Source organism: Enhydra lutris, unplaced genomic scaffold (assembly GCF_002288905.1).
Source record: "Enhydra lutris kenyoni isolate GAN:26980312 unplaced genomic scaffold, ASM228890v2 scaffoldscaffold9, whole genome shotgun sequence".
Lineage (NCBI taxonomy): Eukaryota > Metazoa > Chordata > Mammalia > Carnivora > Mustelidae > Enhydra > Enhydra lutris.
In genome coordinates, this window is record NW_019154093.1 from 24173525 (window position 1) to 24195477 (window position 21953).

Below are 21953 nucleotides of genomic sequence, written 5' to 3' on the forward strand. Positions count from 1 at the left end.
CCAGAGGGCGGAATATGACGTGGCTGGAAGAAGAATGTGCTGACAGAAGAGGGTGTGAAAAAGGAATCAAGGAGGACTCAAGGATTTTGGCCAGAGCAATCAGAAGAATGAAACTTCTTTACTTTAGCTGGGAAAACACGTGTGGTATGGGCCAGCTAGGTAGTTGGGCTGTGGACCCATCGTCAAGCCTGTGAAGTCTTCTTGAGAGCCAAGTGGAGGTGTCAGGGTGATGGGCGAGGCTGTAGTTCCACATTCAGACACTAGAGGGAGTTTGGGGCTGTGATGGTGGATGAGATCATAGGGAGAAGGGATGTAGACAGAGAAGAGACAGTGACCAGGGGCTGGACCCTGGGGTGTTCTAATGCTGAAGTGCGATTAATAACAGTCCCAGTTTGCCAAAGCCCACAGATGAAGATAAAAGGGACAGTCTGCAGTTCTGTAACTTTGAATGCTAGAGTCATCACCAGTTTGATACAGATACCCCAGGGATTGATACAGAATTCTAATTCTGCAGTTTATGACCTATAAATCTGGGTTGTCTTCATTCCCCAACTAGACAGTAAGCTCCTAGAGAGCAGATATACTGCCCGTTTAATACCTAACCATGGAACTCTATATACAGAAGGTGCTCAATAAATACTTGTTCAGAATTTGGCCGCTCTAATCACTCCTCCTACCTAGTCTACCTGCCAGCTTTCCCCCCTTTCCATTTCTATTAGTGTGACCTTTCCTATGATGGAATGTGCGTAATTCTCAACAGAAACCTGGCCTTTCCCTGAAAGAGAGGAAGGGCAAACAAGTCTCCTCCCTACCCAGTTGCTGGCTCCGAAGCTGCAGGCACGTAACAAGAAGAGACAGAGCCTCCCCGGCAATCAGCGAGTCTTTGGTGGACACAGACTGTTGTCGCACGCAGATGCCCGCGTGCAGGGCTGCCGGGTCCCCTTCACTCCCAGAGCTGCAGTTGCTTCCTGGGAACAGGCAAGCAGAATGTTACTGCGGACCCCACCGGACCCTCATGGTATCATAATATCCTTTTCATGTGTTCCAGAATCCTCAAGTGAAAGTAAAGAGTGCAAGGAGACATTCTGGTCTAAGAAATGAGAGACCATCACTTTATTTGGCCGCAAGTGCTTTAAAACACATTCGGAGGCACTCACAGTATAGTTAGAACACAAGACTCAGTTGAGGTGACAGAAGTTAGAACAGCACAGCCTGGTAGGCATGAGCCTTCCTGAGATGTTAGAAATGTTCTTCATCCTTACCTCACTGCGTCATCCGTATGTAGAAATCCTAAAAAGCCTGTACGTTTAACATTTCTGCATTTCACTCCATGAATGTCATACATTTTTAAAACTTTTTCTGAGGTAAAAATACATATATAAATTGAAGAGGGAAACCAATTTATAAAAGCCTTACAGAAAATAATTGGCCAAACCAAGCAAATGACTTCTCCAGGTAGGAATTCCAGATGAATTTTATTATGGCCCCAATTATTGGCCTCATGGCACTTTTACAACACTCGGCAAGCTAAAAACTCTGCTGATCTGGTTTCCCCACTTCCCCTGCGCTTATCAACGCTTTTCCCGGAAAGTCTGACCTACGTACAGTAACGTGCATGGGTCTCAGGTGCACGGTTTGATGGGTTTCTACTCATGCTCAAAAGCAAGAGAAAAGGCTTCCTCCTTTTTGTGACTCCCAACAGCCTATGCATAGGTAACTCTCACAACTTATTTCCTGCCTGGTGATTTAATGACTTTATCCTTTTAAATCAGTACCTGAACTGCTGAGTCGGCTTCGGATTCCAGCAGGAAACAGAGAATTACTTTCTTTAATTGGTTGGCTGCTCCCAACCAGGTCCAGTCGTCCCGCAGCAGCAGCCCATGACAACCTCATGAAACAAGCCACAGTAGACGTGAAGTCACTCACTTCCATTGTCTAAACAAGGGCGGGAAGATTGTTATGAGAAAAGGAAGCACCTGAACACATTCCTCCTGCTGACTTCCATCCCCTTCTTACTGGTCTCAGTTCTGTGAGACTACTTCTCCTCCACGATCATACAGGACAGCCTTTTTCATGCTTCTAGACTGTTCAAAGACTCTCAGTACTTCCGCTACCTGTTCCCCAGAGCCTGACCTCCATGCTCAGGCGTTAAGATACCTGTCACTCATTTGGTTTTTTACGGTTTCTCCTTCCACACTGTATGTTCTGGGCCATGTGAACGACCCCGTGACCCTCCCTACAGGCTCTGTTCTCTCTAGATTTGCTCACACCTGCACTCTTGAGGGAACAACTCTCCATGCTTCTCTGTCACCTCATCTAGCTCTAAGGCCTGGTGCAAATGCCACCTCCTAGGTAAAATCGTCCACGACAGCCACGGGTGAAGGCAACTGTTCCACTTCCCCTGAAGGCCTACGAATGTTTTGGCCTTGTAGCTCTCGTATAACTCCGGATACTTCCCACCTTGAATTACAGCGATTTCTGCCTTGCTGGTCTCTCTCCGGCTCACTGCAGGTTCTGTGAAGGCTACATTCGTGTCAAGAAATTTTATGCGTGCACAGCCCCTCCCTATAACAGGAGGGACTTCTCCTCTCTTGAACACACAAGTCACTCAGGACTTCTCCTCTCCTGAACACACAAGTCACTTACTTGTATTGCAACTCGTGCAGCAGGGATAATTTCCTCAACCCTAATGGAAGACCTGTCAGACACGGACAGCTGTCGGTAGGATGACTTTTCTGGGGTACCACATAAGGACATCTGCCTACTTGTCTGCCGGCTGATGTTTCGGAACGGGCGAGAAGAAAGTGCTTCTATGCCATCTTTGGTGAGGTCCTCATCTAATAATGTGGGCATTGTTTGTCCCACAAGTAAAAACCTGCAAAGGAGACAAAAAGCTAGACTTATCTGAGGTCATTTCACAGTATTCAATATGAGCATTTGGGAAGAGAAATAAAGGGCAGTACTGCCTTGTGAGACTAAGATGTTGTATTTACGTACCTGGCAAGTTGTAGACAGATGGAGTAAACTCCCTGCCTGGTCTCATAGTCCACCTCTGATGGGATGGAGTCCCTCTGCATGACATTTACAACCAAGCTGAAAAGAAAAGAAAAAGGCAGGATATTAAATAAAGATTTCATTTCTTTCATAGGAAATTTTCTGTAACTAATTTAATTGTTCATGTAAATGTTATCATTTACTTAAAATTTCTAGAAGAGCCTTATATATGCACAAACCTTACATGTTTCTACCATAACAATTTCCTATGATACCCGTAACTCTTGGTCTATGTAGAGTCAGAGTCCTTGCTTAGCCAAAAGGTAGAGTGTTTGGATTGTCCTCCTTCTCACTCACTGGTGTGAGTTCACAGATTCTCCACTATCTCATTACCAGAAGAACTACCAATTAGAAAACATTATCTAGATTTGGTATATTCAATAAAGCTTATTTTCACATCCACTACCACCTCTCTTATTAAAAAAAGCTTCCTAACTGTTCTTCCTGCTCCCAACTCTGACCTCTCCACCCCCAAAATCTATTCTCAAAAGATCAATCAGAATGACCCTTTTAAAATATTCAGCCAGATCACGGAGCTCCTCCTCTGCACAAACCCTCTAATGGCTTCCTACTTCCTAGAGAGAAGAAAAGGCAGAGTCTTACCAGAAACCTGTAACCTGTAAGACCCATAAGCTGACGTCTGGTATGCCTGGAACCTCACGTCCCCCTACTCTGCCTCCCTCCCACTATCCCAGCCGCATGGGCCTGCTGGTCTCTGAAGGCACTGGGTCTGTCTTGCGCAGGGACACAATGGCTGCTTCTCTGGATGGCGTTCCCCCAGGGATCCCCAAGTCTCCCTTCCTCACCTCCTTCACGTCTTTGTAAAAATGTCACCCCATCAGTGAAACTTTCCCTGATCACCCTACTGAAAATCACAACCCTGTCCACTCCCTCTTGTCTTATTTCTCTCTATATCACCTGCTGGCATATGCTTTTACCTTTACCTCTTTACTGCTTCTCTCCCCTCCACACAGTACGCTTCACAAGCATGTGGAGTGCTTTCTGATCTGTTCGCCGCTCTGTTCTCAGTGCTCAGAACACTGCCTGGCATGCAGATTAACTGACACGCAGAACTAAGCCAGCAGTAAATATGGCTTTATTCCAGAGCTCTGTGACTGGGAGTATCGGAAATGAGTTTTCACTGAGAATACCTCTGCGATTCTGAAAATGAAATCAAGCTTCGGGCAGAAGGCCTTCCACCGGCTTAGGGCTTCTTTCAGCCCCGCTCCCTTTATCTCTTCGGGTCTTGGCCCAGCCTCTTCCCCGCCAGGCCTCTCACGGGAACTCCTGCAACTGTCCTCCAGCCTTCCCTCCCTCCTTGCCTGAGGAAATGCAGGCCTGCTTCTTTCCAGGGCAGGAGAACTTGGCCCTATGACTATCCCTTTTCCTTTGATCTTTCTTTAGTCAGCCTGCAAAGACAACCTAGGCTTCCCTAAGGTAAAAGCAAAACAGAAAAGCAATCTTTCCCCTCAGCTGTTCTCCCCTTCTAGTCACCGTCACCCCTGCCCTGTGTCCCCCACGTCTCTGACACTACTCTCCGCTCCTCACTTCATGTGCCTCAACTGCGTTCACCTCTCTCCGTGTCCCATGTCCTCCGTCCCCCTCCAAAGTGGACTGAATGTTCCCCGTTCCCTCCCTCTCCTATGCAAGGAATTACAGGGTTGTTGATACATTTCCTCCCCTATTTCTAGTCATAAAGACTTGCCTACGTTACCTTATAAATCTCGGTTACTGCTGCCCAACATTCACCACTGACATTCTTCTCAAGGCCACTGCATGGCTCTCCCTGCCTCCTTCTCTCCCACTTTTTTTATTCATCGTCTCCACTGCAGCCAAAGTGATTGTGCCAAGCAACTCCTGGCTTTGAAACCTCCTGTTTTCCCATGGTCTATACACGAATGTTGAAATTTCTCAAGGTGACCCTTCCTACATAGTTCTCTCCTTCATCCTTTGCTCTAGCCTCCCAGGCAATGATGGCTCCCAAGACAGGCCACACACCATGGTGCTTTTACTCATCCCACCCCTCTGGCTTAGTGTGCCCTTTCCCCACGAAATACTGCCCCTGCTCTTTTCTCAATTCCCAGCTCAAACGTCATCTCCTAATCTTATCATCTCAGGAAAACGTCACCGTTTTAAGTGCACTCTTCCATCACCCCTACCCGCCTCCTACCCAAAGCACTTTTTATGAGCCTGTTTTGATATCTGTAGTAAAGGTCTATTATTCTTTGTTAAACCATGAGGCTCTAAGGGGCAGGAATGAGATCTAAGTTATTTCTGCATTGCCAGCACTAATAAGGCCTTACAAAACCATTACCAGGAATCAAATTTGCCCTGTGTCAGACTGATGCGGGATCAGCGGAAACAGATCTGCTTCCTCTCCTCTCCTCAGGAATCTCTCCCACTACCGGAGGGAAGGAGATGTGCTTCCGCCAGTTCCTCAAATAACCAAAACTCATAAAATGAATTTAAGTGTTCCAAAGACTGAAACACCATTCCTTCTTCTTATAACTCTCATGACACTTCACACAACACCTTACAGGAATCACCAAAGCCCGGCAGGAGAAATTATTCACAATAACTTTATTCATTCTTTGCAATTCATGTGACATTACAGTGAAACTCTAACCTCAATCCTCCTGCTTTGAGGAAGTTCTCGCAGAAGGATTTTGCACAGTTTCTTGCCATGTCATCGTCAGCCGTTGGCATGAGTTTGGAGCTTAGAACCTTGAAAACAGAAAGGCACAATTAGATAGCTCAAATAGATAGTCGTTTTCAGCAGAAATGACTCCCTCGCTAAGTAAAACGACCCAATAACTCGAGTCTGAGTATCAGTAAGTGCTGCATATTATTTCCCTGCCCGCCCCCAGGAGGAGGAGGCTGACGCTTCACAGCTGAACTAATCGTGTTTTCCAAGTTCTATTTAGTTAGCAAGAAAAATCTGTTTTGTTGTAGAAAGCTTGTATGTTCTTTTTAGGAAACTAGCAAAAGCTGGATGTCTCAGGCTTAGATAAGATGATGTGGTATGTTAGACAGATTTTTGAAAAAGTAGGTTAAGTTTTCTGTAAAATAGCCCATTCCTTAAAAATGCTAGCTGAGGGGCGCCTGGGTGGCTCAGTTAGCGAAGCATCTGCCTTTGGCTCAGGTCATGATCTCTGGGTCCTGGGATGCAGCTCTGTTGTTGGGCTCTCTGCTCAGAGGGGAGTGTGCTTGTCCTTCTCCCGCCGCCCTGGACCCTGCTTGTGCACTCTCTCTCTCAAATAAATAAAAGCTTAAAAAAAAAAAAAAAGCTAGATGAGCCAATAATGATTCTGAAACTCCTACTATTTACTGACCACATACAACAGTAGGCATAAAAGGAAGTTCTTACATGAGGTATGTATTTTACTTTACAAGTAAAGACTGAGACCCAAAAGGCTAAGTGACCTCGAACCCAGATGTGCCTCCCTCCTAAATCCCTGCCCCCGTTATGGCACCGACATATGTACCTAAAGGAAAAAACTGAAAATTCTGGTATGGCAGATAACTTATGAAATACTTAGTAAATACTTATTAAGTATTTAGCAACCAACTGCTCATTTGGTTGTTATGATTTAAAAATTAAGGAAAAAGAAAAGGAACCCACTGCCTCAATTTTTCCAAGGTTTTAAAAACATACACTCAGGGGCGCCTGGGTGGCTCAGTGGGTTAAGCCTTTGCCTTTGGCTCAGGTCATGATCTCAGGGTCCTGGGATCGAGCCCCACATCAGGCTCTCTGTTCAGCAGGGAACCTGCTTCCTCCTCCCCCTCTCTCTGCCTGCCTCTCTGCCTACATGTGATCTCTGTCTGTCAAATAAATAAATAAAATCTTAAAAAAAATAGATACACTCAAGATCCGTTTCTATTCTGGCAAATGTTTCTATGAATTTTTTTCTTCCTAAAGTATTCTTTGGGAAACAGGCTCGTCAGTCTCAGATTATCAGCACTGCGTGGGAGGAAGGGAGCCCTTTGCTTTTCTAACCCTTCCTGTGAGTTAACAGCCAGGTACATTTATTCCCCATTTTTAATGGATAGCAATTTAGTGAAGGTGGAAGATTTCTTCAAAGGAATAAGTATCTGGAACAGCCACTTTAAAGCTTCCTAGTAGGCAAATGTAACTTGAAGACTAAAATGCAAAGAAATTAACCTTTCAGGGTTCAGTAAAAAGAAGTGCTTTAAAAAAAATAAAAGATTTTTAAAGATTTACTTAAGAGAAAGAGAGAGAGAGAGATCATGAGCAGGAAGGGCAGAGGGAGAGAGACTCTCAAGCAGACAGTGAGCACAGAGCCCAATGTGGGGCTCCATCTCATAACCCTGAGATCAGGATCTGAGCCTAAACTGAGTCGGACACTTAATTGACTAAGCCACCCAGGTGCCCCAAAATGAGTGCTTTTGAGAGTGCTCAGTTTTCCAAATGTTTTGTGTTGTCTAAGGCAAAAATAACAAAAACAAAACATAACCCATAACCCCCCGCCAAACACAAACAACCTCTCAAAGGAATTCCCACTTAATCAAAAGTCCTGAAATTGTGCTGGAGGTATTTTACTACTATTGGCCTTTGGCTCTAAGATAATGCAATCCAGGTAGTTCATGACAAGCGAGACTCATGGCTGGACCACTCTGCTCTTCTGGGTGCTCTCAATGTGGGTGTTAAGGTTTACACCTTAACTGTTTTTAAGACAACGTTCAAAACCAAATGACAAACCTGGCAGGGATTGCAAAATTTATGAGCTTAAACTGGCCAAAAATTTCTGGGCAATTTTCTGTCTTAAAATATCATATACATGTATTTTTCGATGCCCACATTAAATAAAGACAAGCTTTCTTTTAAAAACATTTGCTAAATATTTTCTCCTTTTGAGCCCAACACATTTCTTCTAAGAATGATTACTTTAAGGCCAATATGAAAGAGCACAGCTTGACCACAAGAGCAACAAGTGATGCAGAAAAATGAATGAATATATTTATGTACTAAATTAGACCGCCAGATGAAATAAAACTTGGGGCAAAGCAAAATCACTTAGGGCTTTATTTCCTCCAGACCTAAAACGGCAAGAAGGTCTAACCTCTCACCCTCCAAGACTGGAGTGTTTCTACCTGCTCACTCTAACCCATTGCCCATTACCACTCTGCTCTCACGACTCAGAGTACGTAGTCTCTCTTAGATCTTACTCAACATCATGGAGCAGATATCCTGTCTTTTCAACTGTACTCCTTTAACTACCACAATGACTTGCAGACACTAAACAGTAAATGTTTATCGAACTAAATCTACTAGTTTAAAGCCACTTTTTGGAAAGAGGGTAATAAAAATATTCTTTTGCTTAAATTCTTCCAAAAGCTTTTTTTTTAAAAACCTTGAAATGATAAAGTTAATGTATTTTCTGACAAACTCCTCACAGCTTCATTTACGAAAACAAATTACAATCGTTTTTTAAAGTTAGGATGCATTCAACAACAAGAAGGCTGAGGATAACAACCGTATTAAATAGACTCGCTAAACTTCCAGAGGAAGAGAATGGCATATTTTATTACATAAGGCTTCCTCATTATTAATTTACAAGTGGTTTTGCGAGTGTAACAGTGCGCACAGGAATAAAGTGGAAAAAAACAAAACAAAACAGAACAAAAACTAAGCCTTTTCTAAGCCCAGAAAAACCCAAGATGGTTCAGTTTATGTTCTGTTTTTTACTTTTTTTTCCAAAAGTAATTTTTTCACAGATCATCCAATAAAAATACTTATCTCTGACATCTAAAACATGAATGTGAAAACAAAAACAGCTCGGATGAAACAAAAAAAAAAAAATGAGACTTCTTACTTCCAAGTTGTAGAGCACTCTGAAGGTAGACATTCCTGGAGCAAAGGACCGAAAGAGACTTTCCAAAATCGAGCTGGCGCTTGGCTGATGCTGCTGCTTGGAGGCCAGGGATGGAGACTTTGAGGACTGAGAACTCGTTTCAGACAGTAATGTCTTCTGAGGTTTTAAAGAATGAAAACAAAGGATGTATGTGTTAAAAGCACAAGTTAAAGAGAAACATACCTCAGTGTGCACTCTAACGTTCTCTTCCTCTTTAATATAATCGCACCAAAGTGATTTCCTACAAATTAACCTCAAGGACACATCACTTGATAATCATTAACAAAAGATTGAATTCCATCACACATCTCAACCCCACAGGAACCCGTCTGAGAGTGTCTTCTAGGTAACACTACCAAGGTCGCTTTTATTTGTTTCTGTGTTTTACAAATCTCTACTACTAAGTACTGATAATAAAATTATTAACTTGTAGAAGCTCTGAACATGTTTTTAGCTAGCACTAGTGATAGGTTTTGCGGTTACATTCGTTTTTTTCTTCTCCCTGCAAATACCTAAGCCATGTATGACAACACTATGACCTGACGAAACTTCAACCACTGAAACAAGTTTGTACCATAGTGCTAACAACTCTGTTCTACGTGAATTTATTCTGAGAACATAATTAAACATTATAGGCAGAATATAATTTTAATACATATAATACAATTTTTGAGGAAGAACATTCTAGAAATTGAGATGAACTTTAAATATCAACTGTGGAAAAAAATTAAATGATAATATAATTAAGCAAGGAACTCAAACACAGGCAACAATCACATTCGGAGAGCTGTCATGACAGAAGAAAAATGTCTCCACTGAATCAGGACTAGAGTTTGATCCTGGACAAGACACTTCATCTCTCTGGGCTTCAGTATCTTAATCCAGAAAAAGAACATGGATGTACATGATATTAAAGGCTCTTCCAATTCTAAAATTTGATGTCATTATTGACTCTAGGTCTTTTAAAAGTCTACATGAAGTTCTGATTTCCATTTACAACAAAGGTATTTTTTTTTAAAGAAGAGCTGTTACGGGGTACCATATGGCCTGAAAGTGATTTCAGGTGTATTTTTACTGACTTGTGACATTAAAATTTCCAGGTCACTGAAGTCGAGGACACTCATACCTTTCTTCCCAAGGAATCAAGTTGATCCAGGGCTTCCTGAATGGCTGGGTCAGTGGGTATCAAGAGCAGCAGCTTTCGTACTCGTAGAGTTATCCTGAAATTTTGCAAATAAAAATTTTTCAACATTAGCCAGTTTCAAAACCAAAGTCATTTGTTCCCGACAAATGTAAAGTCAAGTCAAAATGTACTTAGTTCCCTAACCTTAATACCTTTCTCTCTTTCAAGCCTCATACATGTTTATATTTACCTTGGCTCCTCCAGATTGGCAAGCTGGTAAAGCATGTCAAACACATTACATACGAGTGCCATCACAACGCCAGGGAGGGATTTCTCCTGAGGGTAAAAAGCATACTGTAAATACAAACTGACAAAAACATTTTCTCTTTTTCTCATCAAATATGCCAACAATAAAATTACAACTTCTGAAAGAGTGGCTGCCACAAAGCTTGAGGGGAGCAGTGTGCTCACCTGAGGAACAGAGACTGGCGGGACCACAACCTTCTAGAGACTGTTACCTGGGCTCTCCTCATCCACCTGCTGGTGAGGGATTAAGGTGCCAAAAGGCAGGCAGTGGAAGAGAAGTAAAATGATGGGCAGGTACAATTAATAGAATGGACAGCAGACTCCACTGAAAGCTGATCAGAGCTCGTCAGGAGCAAACAAGGCAATGACTGATTGAAAAGCAAAATGAAAGTAGTACATGGATATACACACTCCAGACAACAGGTAGAAGAAGCTTAGATGTGACTAAAGTACTATTTTCTGAATATAAAGATAGGAAACTGGATGTCACTGTAGATTGTCACATGTAAGGGAACATTTTTTAATAAATTTCAGATAAATAGGAGACGATTTGGAAATGTTAAGCTTGAAGATGCTACTATGTACAGGTGTACTGCGGATATCACAGATTCACAACCAGACCACGGTGAGAAAGCAAATATTGCAAGAGTCAAATGAATTTTTTTTTGTTTCTCAGTGGATATTAAGTTTATGCTACAGTCTATTAAGCGTACGGTAGCATCGTGTCTAAAACAATGTATATGTCTTAATTAAAAAGGACTTTATTGCTAAAGAACGCTACCCATCATCTGAGCTTTCGGCAAGTTGTGATCTTTCTGCTGGGGGAGGAGCTTGTCTCGGTGGTGATGGCTGCCCACGGATGCGGGTGGCTGCGGCAGTTCCTTAGAATTAGACCACCAGGAAGTTGGCTGCATCGACTGACTCTTCCTTCCAAGAACGATTTCTCTGTAGCACGCGATGCTGTTTGATAGCATTTTACCCACAGAACTTCTTTCAAAATTGGAGTCAATTCTATGAGACCCTGCTGCTGCTACAAGAACCAAGTTTCTGTGATATTGTGAATCCTCTGGTGTCATTTCAACCACCTTCACGACATGTTCACCGGGAGTAGATTCCCTCCTAGGAAACCACCTTCTTTGTTCATCTGTAAGAAGCAACTGCTCACCCTCAAGTTTTACCCTGAGAGGGCGGCCGCGCAGTCCCACCTTCAGCCTCCGCTTCCCGTTCTCTTGCTCCTTCTGCCCCATCTGCAGTCACTTCCTCCCTGACGTCCTGACCCCTCAGAGTCGCCCATGAGGGCTGGAACCAACTTCTTCCAAACTCCTGCTCATGTTGCTATCCTGACCTCTTCCCATGAATCACGGATGTTCTAGGATGGTGAATCCTTTCCGGAAGGTTTTTATTTCACTTTGCCCAGAGCCACCAGAGGAATCACTGTGGCAATGACAGGCTTATGAACTGAATCTCTTAATCAGAAGGCCAGAATGACTCCGTGATCCATGGGCCGCAGAACGGATGCCGTGTCAGAGGCATTCGAACACTTACCTCGTCCGTCTCCATCACGGCTCTTGGGTGACCAGATGTACTGTCAGTGAGCAGGAATATTTTGAAAGGAATCTTTTTTTTCCTGGGGATGTCTCAACAGGGGGCTTAAAATACTCAGTAAACCATCTTGTAAACAAGTATGCTGTCATCCAGGCTTTGTTGTTCTGTTTACAGAACACTAAAGTATAGATTTAGCAAAATTCTTGAGGGTCCTGGGGCTTCATGAATGGCAAATGGGCACCAGCTTAAACATAAAGTCACGAGCTGCATGAGTCCCTCCCACGAGAGTCAGCCCGCCCTTTGAGGCTTTGAGGCCAGGCGCTGACTCCTCTGCCGCTGTGCACGTCTCACACGGCATCTTCCCCGACAGAAGGCTGCTCTGTCTACACTGAACATCTGTTGTTCAGTGCATCCACCTTCACGAATGATCCGAGCCGGAGCTTCCGGACCACCTGCTGCGGCGTCTACACCGGCGCTGGCTGCTTCACCCTGCACTTCTACGTTATGGAGGCGGCTTCTTTCCCTAAACCTCACGAACCCACCTCTGCTGCTTCCAACCTTCCTTCTGCAGCTTCCTCACCTCCCTCAGCCTTCACAGAATGGAGGAGAGCTCGGCCCTTGCTCGGGGTCAGACCTGCCTTAAGGGAATGTGGTGGCTGGTTTGCTCTTCTATCCAGGCCGCTCACACACTCTCCACGTCGGCAATAAGGCTGTTCCACTTTCTTATCATCCGTGTGTCCCCTGGAGCAGCGCTCTCAGTTTCCGGCAGGAACTCGTCCTTCGCTTTCACAGGCGTACTGCTGTGCTGCCTGGCTAGGTGTTTGGTGCAAGAGGCTTCACTAACTCTGCTTCTGACCTGCCTTTCTAAGCTTAATCATTTCTAGCTTTTGATTTAAAGTGAGACGTATAGCTCTTCCTCCCACTTGAACGCTCAGAGGCCATTAGAGGGTTATTAATTGGCCTAATTTCAATACTGTTTGTCTCAGGGAATAAAGGGCCCAAGGAGAGGGAGAGAGATGTGGGAACAGCTAGCTGTGGAGCAGTCAGGACACACATAACATCTCTGAAGTTTGCTGTCTTACATGGGCACAGTTTGTGGTGCCCCAAAATAATTACAATAGTAACACCACCGATCAATGACCATAGATCATCATGACATGACTTATATATGACAAATATAAGAATGAAAAAGTTTAAAATACTGTGAGAAGTACCAAAATGTGACACAGACACACAAAGTCAGCAAATGCTGTTGGGAAAATGGCACCAGTGGACTTGGTTGGTACAGAGTTGGCACCAAGTTCGATTTATAAAAAACATACCATGTGCAAAATGCAATGAGTGAAGGCATGCTTGTACATTGTTTCTGCTGTTGATTAACTGTTATAATACTACTCTGAGTGGGAGCTTTCTTAAATTCTTCCTATTACGTAAGTGTAGCCACTTAATAAAAGGAAAAAAGAAAAAACCCATTACACTAATACTAGCCCCGAGGAGTTCTTGAGATCTATAGTAAGTTTATGGTAAGTTATAAAAAAAATGACAGTACACAAAAATCTTCTATTTAGAATTAAAGCAATACATATAACTGGAAAAAAACCTCACGTGCTGTTTAAGTATCTTTACATGATGTCTGGTGTGATCTTAATTTCTAGACTGAAAAAGTGAAGAAGCAGAACCAGGCCCATCTTCTGTCTCTGGTACCAAGCTCTGTCCTGACCCACAAAGGGTACCAAGTAAATGGGCAGATTCATGGAATCACTGGGCAAATACTAATTGAGTACTTACTATGTTCTAGGCACTCTTTTCGGGGCTGGGGATACAACAATGAGCAAAACAGACAGAAGGCAGCTCTCACGGCGTTTAAGTGTATCTCACCAGGGAGAGAGAGACATTAAATAAGATAAAACACACTATGTTAAAGTAAATCAGGAAGGGAGATATGAAGTGCAGGGATGGTATTAAAAATGCAAACAGGATTGCCAAAGAAGGCTCACTGAGAAGGCAACATCCAAGTGAGAGCTGAAGAATGTGAGAGAGGACCACCAGGATACTGGGGAAGAACATTCCAGACACAGGGAAGTGCAAGTGCAAAGACCTTACTGAGTCCAAGGACCACGGAGGCCAGTACAGCTGGGGCGGTGGGAGGGAGGGAGGTCAGGGGAGGTGATCTCAGAGAAGTTCCAGGAGACGAGCCCTATAGGGCCCAGCAGACTCTGCCTCCTGCTCTTCGGGAGACGATGCCCTGGAGCACTGGAGCAACACGTGTCTGCCGTTCAAGCAGAGCCCAGGCTGCTGGCGCTGCACAGAGGAGACACTGAAGCGGTGTTGGGGCAGAGCTGGGAGAGCAGGTCGACATGGCCAAAATCCTTCAGGTGAGGCATGACAACTGCCTGGACCCATGTGGAAGCCATGGAGGCAGACAAGAGTAGCTAGATTCGAGATGCATTTTGAAGGCAGAGTCGAGGATCTGCAGGACTCACTCGGCTCTCCCCTTCCTCTCCGGCTACTCTGTCATCTGCCCAGCCGGGTCCTCTCCACCCTCGATCTCTACGCAAAGGAGCTCCCTGGCTCCATCCTCTGAGCTCTCCTCTGTCTATGCCTGCTGTTCCCTTTGGAGGAACTCATTAGTCAGGACTTGTCCAATAGAAAAGGACCCAGCCCACCGAGCCTATGTGGGCCACAGGCCCAAGTAAGAAGATGACCAACCTGACCTGCCCGTGGATGCCCCCGCCACCCCCGTACCTGCTCCATGGCATACGAGGAGCTGAAGACCCCGCTGCCGCTGCTGCTGGAGCTGGTCGAGGAGTCCGCTGAGCTCCCGGATGGGGTCCCACTGCCTGAAGTCTTCACTGTGAGGATCTGTTCATCAGAAAAACCCAGCTGGTGGAGGAGCTTTTGATCTTTATTCACCGTCAGCTGCAAAAAGTAGTTTCTTAATTAGCGGGAGGGAAAGGGGGACAAAGGTATGGCTGTCATGCTGAAGGGCCAGACGGCTGGCGCAGACCTACCAGACTGTCATTGGTAAATATCTGTATGTTGTCCACAGGCGAGCACAACTGCTTGGCTATCTTCCACCGCACGCTCCCTATGGTCTCATTACTGTGGGCCTGCATGATCAGATCAAACACCGCTTGTGAGGAGGGACTGGGTGCCGGCCGCCATTCGAGAAGCTGGGAACACGGAAGAGACCCCACAGACAACTCTCCCCTTTCACAGTAATTTAATGTCCGTCTTCTCACCCCTGTACTACCTCGCCATCTCGTGGAATCAAATCTCAAGCCCTACTGCAGAGTCTCCACGCTCTCCTGTTCTCTGCACACTCCACCACCAGCTACCTTGCCTGTCACCGAACGAGCCACCCAAGTCCCACGGCAGGGCCTCTGTCCCTGCTGCTCCCTTCACTTGGAATGTTCTTCCCCAGAAACAACTTGCTGTCACTTCATTCCATCTTTGCTCAAATGTCACCATCTCAGAGAGAACTTCCCTGCCCATATTTTTTTTTTTTTTGAAGATTTTATTTATTTGAGAGAGAGAAAGGATGAGAAAAAGAGCATGAGAGGAGAGAGGTCAGAGGGAGAAGCAGATTCCTTGCCAAGCAGGGAGCCTGATGTGGGACTTGATCCTGAGACTCCAGGATTATGACCTGAGCCAAAGGCAGCTTAACCAACTGAGCCACCCAGGCGCCCCCCTGCCCATCTTTTTTTAAAGACATTTCACATATATGCACCACTCTCTACCGAATCATCCAGCTTTATTCTTACTCCTTATAAAACCCATTACCAACCGATACTGTATCACACACCTACTTACAGGCCTACCCCATTATTTCCCTTTCACTGCAGGTGTTTAGTCTGAATTTGTTGACCAAACGGCTTGTAGCTTATGCAGCTATCCCAGTCCGCACTGCTCTCGAGAAAGTAACAAGACAATCTGAGAATGGCCTCCGGGCTCAGCGCAAACCTACCTCTACAGTGAAGGTATCTTTGGTAGACTCATACGTAACATTGAGAGTTAAAAGATGTCCATGAAACGAGGCCCCATGAGGTAGAATAGTTCGTGGAACAGAGTAAAAATCCTTGAAAAAGAAGTCAAGCAAGTCAGACATAGTGCGTCACTGAAATATCTTAGAAACACACACCTAACACAACGAATCTAACGATACAATGATAAAGTGGCTTTAAAAAGACAGGCTTACCTCTATAGTGATCACGTAGCGTTCGGCCAGAAGCAGCAATCTCTCAATTATTACGAGTTTAGTGGATCTACAGATTAAAAAAAAATTTTTTTGGAACATATATGAAAAGAATTGCTCGATTCCGGTCTGCTTCACTCAAACCCACACAGTTAGCACTCACTGGTCAAAGGCTGAAATCTGCAGAGACTAAACTTCCCCTGCACCCAAGGTGGGGAGAGGGGTGGCTCAACCAGCTCACAGCTGGGACACACCCATAGAGTCAGGGAGGACAGCATCTCTCCTCTCCTGTCTTCTCCTCTCTTTGTAAACAGCTGTTCTATATATAAAGAGAGGACCTGGGTCTCCAGGTCTATTTGCCCATCAATCCCCAAGAATAAACTATCAGTGAGTTTGAGTCTCATAATCTTACAACTAAAATACGCCACATGATTTGGTAAAACATGGACCAAGTGCTACCAAGTTCTGACCTGCCTGAAAATCAGAAGACGAATAAAAGCCAGTAAGTCTACCACAAATAACACCTGCTGTTTTAATGAGCCAGAGGATGAAGAGGAAGTGAAGGATAAACAATTGTTTATCTGGTTTAAAAGAACACTCTGTGTAAGTAAGATATACAGCGTAAGAATTTATTATTCCACTGGTTTTCCAAGTACTTAAGAAGTCATCAGGCATTGAGAGACAACCATCTCTAGAACAGGCAACATAAGGCCAGGAAGTGTGGAGCTCTAGCACACCTGAAAATGAGACCTGAGGTCCCTTTTGGTCAGACTCAGGGTATATTACTAATTATCTGAATTCACAGGACTCCGACATGCAGCAAGCTTATACATTCACAGCTCCATATTTTAGGAAAGAGAACATTACACGTGTTAACATCAAGAGATAAAAATCCAAGTGCCCTTAATTGAAACATGTGCTATTCCAGAAAATCTAGGCATTTCAAATACAGGTATTTCTAAATCTGAAAAAAAAAGGTACTACCATTTTCTAACAATTGGTCCGGTTTGCTGATCAGCAGTATTGGAAATTTCACTTTAAAAAGAATTGATTAGGGGCGACAGGATGGCTCAGTGGGTTAAGCCTCTGCCTTTTCAGCTCAGGTCATGATCTCAGGGTCCTGGGATTGAGCCCCACATCGGGCTCTCTGCTTGGTGGGGAGCCTGCTTCCCTTCCCCTCACCCCCTCTGCCTACTTGTGATTTCTCTGTTAAATAAATAAATAAAATCTTAAAAAAAAAAACAAATAAAAAGCATTTATTAAACACATTTTAATAGTTCTGTTAAATACATTTAACAGAGTTCTAAATCCTTTCCAGCTATGGGCAAGACTAGAATTTGATACTGAGATGGAAAATCCTTAGGAAATATCTAAGTGTTAATAGTAAGTGAATGAGTGAATTTAATTATGCCTCAATAATGAATTAAATCACAGACAGCATCGCAGAACACTGTGTAGAGGAGGGAATAACTCCTGCCCCCCCCAAAGATGGGACAATTACAGTCACTGAGAAGTCCTTCCAAAACCAGTGAAATAAGATTGACTACAATGTCCTGGTTCAAATGCAAGTTTGAAATTTTATATTCTTATTAAAAGTGTTTAGAGTTTTTAACAAGAAAAAGATGATCCTATAATTTTGCTCTGTACGCATTCAAACATGAACTGATTCAGAATAAAAATCACTTAGTAAAAAGAGAAAAACAGAAAACACACTTATTTAAAGATGTTCCAGTTTGGAAATCCTAATCCAATAGCCCAATCCAATAGTTCATTAATGCATTTCTCTTCTGGTTTGTCAGACAAGTGAATCGTTAAGGACCTAGGCAGGGATGGACCACATCTTACAAACATGTAATTAGGAATTCTCAATGCATATTCTCCACGAAAGTCTTATTTGAAATACACTTCCATCAATGTGGGAATGCAAAGGTCATGTTAGTGTTTTTATCATGAGCTGAATCTATAATCACTTTCTACTATTTTAACTATTTTTGGTAAGGTTTTATTTTTTTAAGTTTTTATTTATTTATCTGAAAGAGAGAGAGAGACAGAGAAAGAAACAGGGAGGAGAGTGGGGCTACATCCCAGGACTCTGGGATCATGACCTCACCCAAAGGCAAATGCTTAAGCAACTGAGCCACTCAGGTGCTCCTGTAAGATTTTATTTTTAAGTAATCTCTACAAGCAACGTGAGGTTCAAACTCACAACCCCAAAATCAAGAGTTGCGTGCTCTACCAACTGAGCCAGCCAGAGGCCCCACTTTCTGGCATTTTATTTTTATTTATTTATTTTTTAAGATTTTATTTATTTGACAGAGATCACAAGCAGGCAGAGAGGCAGGCAGAGAGAGAGGGAAGCAGGCTCCCTGCTGAGCAGAAAGCCTGATTCGGGGCTTGATCCCAAGACCCTGGGATCATGACTTGACCCGAAGGCAGAGGCTTTAACCCACTGAGCCACCCAGGCGCCCCTCTTCTGGCATTTTAAAAAGAGCTCCAAGAGGGCTAAGTTGTATTGGCATCTCTCATGTTAGCAAAATATCGCTACTTAGTACTCAAATCATTTTTTAAAAAAGATGAAAAGATGAAGAATATAAGGACTTAATTGTTTTGACTCCTTTTCTAAAGGAAGGCTTTAAAAAGAAAAAAGAACTGTAAATGAACAAATACAAAGACCTTCCAAGAGTAGAAAATGACAATCTGAGTACCCATTACTAGAGGGCAGCAAAGTAAGCCTTGTTGGGAGCACCTGCCAAAGTTTCCTGGGCACCACCAGTTTAGGGCTGCTAAGAACGAAGTGCTTGTAAAACCTCACAGCAGCATTTGAGCTCCTTCAGCCTAATGTTCCTGAATACTCATCTTCGTTCCTTAACACAGGAAACAACTATAGCAAATACCGAGCTCAGATTTCCCTGGTAATATCTATCAACACTAAACACAGTAATGTGGTCACAGACATCAGTTCAAAACTACAACACAAATATTTGGTGATGAAGTTCTTAATAAAAATTATTTTGAGAAAAAATTTTAAGAAAATAATATTTCAACTATGATGATATTATAATGCACGATTTTAACTAACCATCATTTGCCATTTCATTTTGCTTATGCTGTAAATGTCCTGATTTGGGTACAAGGAGAAAATTGCTCTTCATACAATGAATATATCTAGTAGTCTGTCGCAAAGAGTAGGTTACTCCTGTTACACAGTGTCAAAGTAAAGTGATTTAAATACCGCCCCCCCCCCCAAAATTAACAACAGAAGTTGTCCACTAGGCAGAGGGGAGGGGCAGAGCAGTGCTTGGGTGGTGGTGATGATGACCTACAGATCTTCAGGGAAAGACATACAGATTTGGGGAAGTATGATGGGGTCATACAATTTCTCAGGATATGACTATTTGCAAAAATTAAGACATAAAAGGAGGAAATCCACAACTGAGACATCTCCGAAAAGAGCTGCCAGTTATTTTTTATTTTTTTGAACTGAAAAAAGAAAACACACACACACACTCACTCCTGCATCAGGCGAGGACGTGCCGTCACTTCTGCGCACTTACCTATATGGAGACTGAACTGACGTGGCTACAGTTGGCATAGCAGTTGCTGTCAGCATTTTTGTTGCTCTCGTCACAGCATGCGTCAGAGTGGGGCCGCCAAGGGCTGAGCTGGCTGCCTATGAAACAGGAACCAATCATTCTCTATCAGGGTTTTCTCAAACCTCGGCTCTACTGCTATTTGGGGCTGGAAACCTTTGTTGGAGGGCTTTCTGGGCTTCACAGGATGTTTGGCAACCTCTCTGACCTCCCGTCACTACCCACCTACCACGAGGTACCAGCGGGAACTCTCTGGCTGTGACAACCACAAAGGTGTCTGGACATTACCAAACGATCTCCGGGAGGCAGGAGCAGCTCCAGTGGAGAACTACTGTTCTACATATGTTCAAACTTAATTGGTACCTCATTTAAGGTCCTTGAATATTTTAAATGGTTTCCAATGATGACCTATCTGGATGGAAGTCACAACCTGGAAAATTCTGTACGGATTCGAGCACATATTCATCATCAGAAGGTTTAACTTATTGACATTTGGGGGCAGCAGCCTATGTTTTTGGAATACTCTCCATTAGATATAAAATTTAAACATGAGTTAAGAATGAAAGTGACTGTTTAATGCTTTAACCATCATGCTGGAGCTATAAGGCACTAGAAACTGATGTGAGAGAGTATCACACAGTAGACTTCTAATGGACAAAGAACATCAATACCACCAACTACTGAGTGTCCTTCTGGGCCTTTAGTAACATTTAAGATATAGTCTCAGGTGAAAATGGGGAAGGGTAGGAAAAGCCAATTCTTTCATGACACTCCTTGACAGAAAGAGAAAACAGAGAAAAGAATCTATTAGAAATGTGGAATGTGGGGCGCCTGGGTGGTTCAGTGGGTTAAATCTCTGCCTTCTCAGGTCATGATCCCAGGGTCCTGGGATCGAGCCGTGCATTGGGCTCCCTGCTCAGTGGGAAGCCTGCTTCTCCTTCTCCCACTCCCCTGCTTGCACTGCCTCTCTCCCTCTGTCAAATAAACAAACAAAATCTTTAAATAAATAAATAAATACATAATTTTTAAAAACCAAATAAAGATTAAAAAAAAAAAAAAAAAAGAAACGTGGAACGTATAGCAGACCTGTTTTCTGAAGACAGTTCCTATACCCCAAAACAGGGGGTGGGTGGAGTGGGGTAGAGGGGTGGTGGAAAGAGAAGGAAAGCTTTCCCATAAAGGACACTTCTGTACTGGGGGAATCAAGGCAAATGTCTGTTCCCTGTGTGACAATAAGGTACTGTTGACAAATTCTTTAGTAGAATCCAGCCACAAATATCAATATTTTACATGATCCCAATATAAAAGGAAAAACATCAAAGCATTTATTCCAAAAAGAGGCTCAAATGAAATTCAGAAACAGGTTCAAATGAGATTTACCACTCACTTCTAATCTCGTGTAACAATCAGCAATAAATTTCTTATGTAATGATACAGAATCCTAAAAGGAAGAGATAAAAGAAATTAAGATTAGTCTGACATTTAGTTGCAATCATTATTAAGAGCAAAACATCAAAATAAAGTGAATTTTGGGGCACACCAAGGGTGAAAACTTATCAATAAAAATACATATATAATCTTCTGTTCTGCGCACAAGCACCCACCTTCTTTAATCTAGGATTTAGGTTAATGTAACTATAGTTTATGATTAACTGAATAGCTTCATTAGCAATTTCTTCATCAGGTGATTCCATGGCTATTTTCCAAATGAAATCCATTCCTATCAATTCCAGTTTTTCTACATACTGTCCAAAAGAAAAAAAAATCATATAGTACACCAAAATTACAGACAACGATCTTTTATTATATCACTCAGTCCACACCTTTCAGGTTAATATGAGTTAAGGCTGCAAAAACCAAGCTATATACGAGAGCACTGTTATACTGATTTGGAACTTTAAAACAAAGAAAAAGAAAAAAAACACAAACACTGGGCTATGTCCATGGCAACCAGGATAGTTATGGAGTGTTGTCTCCAGATATTGCTAAACCCAAGCTGGAAATCCACCCAGATAGGCTAAAGAAGCGGAAACACATAGGAGTGAGGTGGGCACCATATTCAGTTGTTTTTCTCCAAAGGGCAAGAGAGCCAGGCTAGAAGTGGTTAATAATCCTTGAGGCTCAATTTGGTTTTCCCAAAGCTCAGTTCAAGGGACAGGATCCAGGCCTTAGAGATTTCATAAAAATTCTTGCCATCCAGAAGCTATGTCTTGAATCAAGAATTATGCCTTAGAAAAGAGAGTTATTTTTTGTCTTCCTTTCTTAAG

General features: G+C 43.2%; 1 protein-coding gene across 1 annotated transcript in view; it reads right to left on the reverse strand.

Annotated features, from left to right (window-relative positions):
• The window catches only part of LOC111143666 (ubiquitin specific peptidase 24), a 135567-nt gene that overhangs the window by 50418 nt on the left and 63196 nt on the right, over positions 1 to 21953 (reverse strand). The window contains exons 22-36 of the mRNA XM_022497493.1: positions 21291 to 21431; positions 21074 to 21127; positions 19651 to 19766; positions 16100 to 16166; positions 15869 to 15979; positions 14913 to 15011; positions 14647 to 14820; positions 10301 to 10386; positions 10054 to 10147; positions 8889 to 9044; positions 5681 to 5778; positions 2998 to 3093; positions 2647 to 2875; positions 1776 to 1935; positions 813 to 968 (exon numbers count right to left, since the gene is read on the reverse strand). Coding sequence (XP_022353201.1) covers positions 813 to 968; positions 1776 to 1935; positions 2647 to 2875; positions 2998 to 3093; positions 5681 to 5778; positions 8889 to 9044; positions 10054 to 10147; positions 10301 to 10386; positions 14647 to 14820; positions 14913 to 15011; positions 15869 to 15979; positions 16100 to 16166; positions 19651 to 19766; positions 21074 to 21127; positions 21291 to 21431 — 1837 coding nt within the window. The remainder of the gene's footprint in view (positions 1 to 812; positions 969 to 1775; positions 1936 to 2646; positions 2876 to 2997; positions 3094 to 5680; positions 5779 to 8888; positions 9045 to 10053; positions 10148 to 10300; positions 10387 to 14646; positions 14821 to 14912; positions 15012 to 15868; positions 15980 to 16099; positions 16167 to 19650; positions 19767 to 21073; positions 21128 to 21290; positions 21432 to 21953) is intronic.